Raw genomic sequence first — 3085 nt, forward strand, 5'->3', positions numbered from 1 at the left:
AGAGGGGAAAAGTAATGTGAAGGACCTGGGAGTGGTAATGTCTGAGGATATGACTTTCAAGGACCAAAACAGTGACACTATCACATCTGCAAGGAAACTGATAGGATGGATAATGAGAACATTCAAGACAAGAGATGCCAAGCCAATGGTGATACTTTTTAAATCACTTGTTCTCTCTAGGCTGGAATACTGCTGTACATTAACTTCACCATTCAAAGCAGGTAAAATTGCAGATCTAGAGAGTGTACAGAGAACCATTACTGCACGTATAAGTTATATCAAACACCTTAACTACTGGGAACGCTTGGAAGCACTTGACTTATACTCACCGGAGAGGAGGCTATGGAGATATATCATAATCTACACCAGGAAAATCCTAGAGGGACTGGTCCCTAATCAGCACATAGAAATCACTCCCTACGAGAGCAAAAGACTGGGCAGGCGATGCAACATACCTCCACTGAAAAGTAGGGGCGCCATTAGTAAACTAAAAGAAAACACAATAAGTGTCCGGGACCCAAGACTGTTCAACAGTCTCCCCCCAGCCATAAGGGGAATTAACAATAGACCCCTGGTTGTCTTCAAGAGGGAGCTGGACAGATACCTAAGGTCAGTGCCGGATCAGCCGGGCTGTGGTTCGTAAGCTGGACTACGTGCGACCAGCATTAACAGCCTCGTTGATCAGGCTCTGATCCACCGGAAGGCCTGGTCGTGGACTGGGCCGCGGAGGCGCTGATCCCTGGAATACCCTCCAGGTAGACCCCCACCAGGTAGGTAGGCCTCTTTTTCAAACAAAGACCTTTTCACTTTCCCGCCTGTAAAACTTAGGTTGTCCTGTGTGTTTCCTTCAATGATGCTGGTTGGCACTTTGATTCACGTATTTGTGAATTCTCTGCTTTTTCATTTTATCCAATTTATACAAACATTTATCTATTTATCTGCATAAATAGGGCTAAATCCGAGTTAGGATCTGTAACAAGTGGCGTTCCACCGGCATTCCTCCCTATACGAGTCTAAACATACAAGTACTTGCTCAGTAGATCTTTTGGTCTTCTTAATTTAGGTCTTTTCTTGACTAAACTGCCCACCTATGAAATGCGAATAAACAACCCGAGACGATGATTACAATGGAAAACTTTATCAAAAGGTTTTATTTAACGTAAGACCAACAACATCTCCGTCTTGTTAACACTGGAGTTTACCTGGAGAGAGTTCCGGGGGTCAACGCTCCCGCGGCCCGGTCTGTGACCAGGCCTCCTGGTGGATCAGAGCCTGATCAACCAGGCTGTTACTGCTGGCTGCACGCAGTCCAACGTACGAGCCACAGCCCGGCTGGTCAGGTACCGACTTTAGGTGTTTGTCCAGTGCTGTAATAAGTTGGGCCCTCCTGTAAATACTTTCTTGGAGCAAAATATAAGGCAGCAATAAGACTTAGACTACCATCTAGATCCTTTTTTATCAAGATCAAAATTTCTATAATAGATATTAATAGTTTTTCTGAATTTAATAATATTCTGAATAACATTTTTCAATGTCCATTGATCTTTATGTAATGAGTGACAGAGTGAAGGACCCTTGCTTGGTACGCTGCAGTTCACACACGCGAGCACAGCTTCCAACAGCTAAGCCAAGATCATTAATCAAGCTTTGAACATAGAAACCTGGACCTGAGTCGACGGATACAGTAAAATAAGGAGGTTCAAAACTTTTTAACTTCCTGGAGGTTACCTGGAGGTTATTCCGGGGATCAACGCCCCCGCGGCCCGGTCCATGACCAGGCCTCCCGATGGATCAGGGCCTGATCAACTAGGCTGTTACTGCTGGCCGCACGCAGTCCAACGTACGAGCCACAGCCCGGCTGATCCGGCACTGACTTTAGGTATCTGTCCAGCTCTCTCTTGAAGGCAGCCAGGGGTTTATTGGCAATTCCCCTAATGCCCCGGACACTTATGGTGTTTTCTCTTAGTGTACCAATGGCGCCCCTACCCAGTCTTTTACTTTCGTAGGGAATGATTTCTGTGTGCAGATTTGGGACCATTCCTTCCAAGATTTTCCAAGTGTAGATTATGATATATCTCTCCAGCTCATAACAGTGCACCAGTCGAGGTTCAATAGTGAAGTTTACTCCTTTCATTGATAAATCTGAATATCTTCTTCCTTTACACTTCAAGGCAGAGTATGGAGGTGGAATCTGCTTTATTCTCCCTTGGAACTGACGTAATCTCTCCTGTAGAGCATCTTCAGTAACATGCTCAAACTGCTTCATCATAGTGATTTTGCCATTTTCATTGTAAGTATCTGTTGCAACTCCCAGCTGACACTTTGCAAGGTAACTCTTCTCACCATGTAGAAGACATTGTAGTTGTTGGCAGCTTGTCCCAACACCAACAGCTTCTTGAAGTTTCTCCTTCAACTGGTTTAATAACTGAGCAGAGGTTATTCCATGAGGTTTCAGCACAGGCAACACCCCGTTTAAAGCTTTTCTCACTCTTCGTGAATCCATTATACTGCTAACAAACTCGTGGCGAGCGAGTCATAAAACTCGAGGCCAGCGCGTCAGCCACTGGGCCAGCTGGTTACAATAAGATTCATCCAACTAGGTATATTTATACACCATACAGATTAGCACAATTTCCACTGTGACAGCCAACGCAAGTGCAAGTTCCTACCATCCCACCACATTCAATGTAGTAAGTGAAGTAGTCTCTACATTTATTTGGCAAAACCACTTACTGAAGCTTTGAGATATACTGACCATGTTGCATTTATCAAGGCGACATCAAATTACATACCTGAAATATATCTGAAAGATTTTTCGGTGACAGGGGGGGAGGGGGGTCAACGCCCTCGCGGGTCGGACAAAGACCAGGTCTCCAGGTGGATCAAGGCGTAATCAGCCAGGGTATTATTCACTCACATAATTACATTTTATAATTTTATACAACCACTAAAAACGAAATAAAAAGAAAACGAAAGAAACAAAATAATGTGCTGTTATTATACCTATAAACATACACCAAACCTGAAACAACTTCCGGGTTATAGATTTTCCATACAATAAATAAAATGTTCAAGGAAAAAATAC

At 43.9% G+C, this 3085-nt stretch overlaps 1 protein-coding gene across 1 annotated transcript; it reads right to left on the minus strand.

The window, feature by feature from the left end:
• Positions 1 to 1421: 1421 nt before the first annotated feature.
• LOC128699055 (pseudouridylate synthase TRUB1-like) lies at positions 1422 to 2607 on the minus strand. The gene is given in 3 exon segments (XM_070096525.1): positions 1422 to 1560; positions 1562 to 1717; positions 2082 to 2607. Coding segments are annotated over 3 exon segments (702 nt in total). The 5' UTR covers positions 2504 to 2607; the 3' UTR covers positions 1422 to 1436.
• Positions 2608 to 3085: the final 478 nt, after the last annotated feature.

This window comes from Cherax quadricarinatus, chromosome 54 (assembly GCF_038502225.1).
Source record: "Cherax quadricarinatus isolate ZL_2023a chromosome 54, ASM3850222v1, whole genome shotgun sequence".
Lineage (NCBI taxonomy): Eukaryota > Metazoa > Arthropoda > Malacostraca > Decapoda > Parastacidae > Cherax > Cherax quadricarinatus.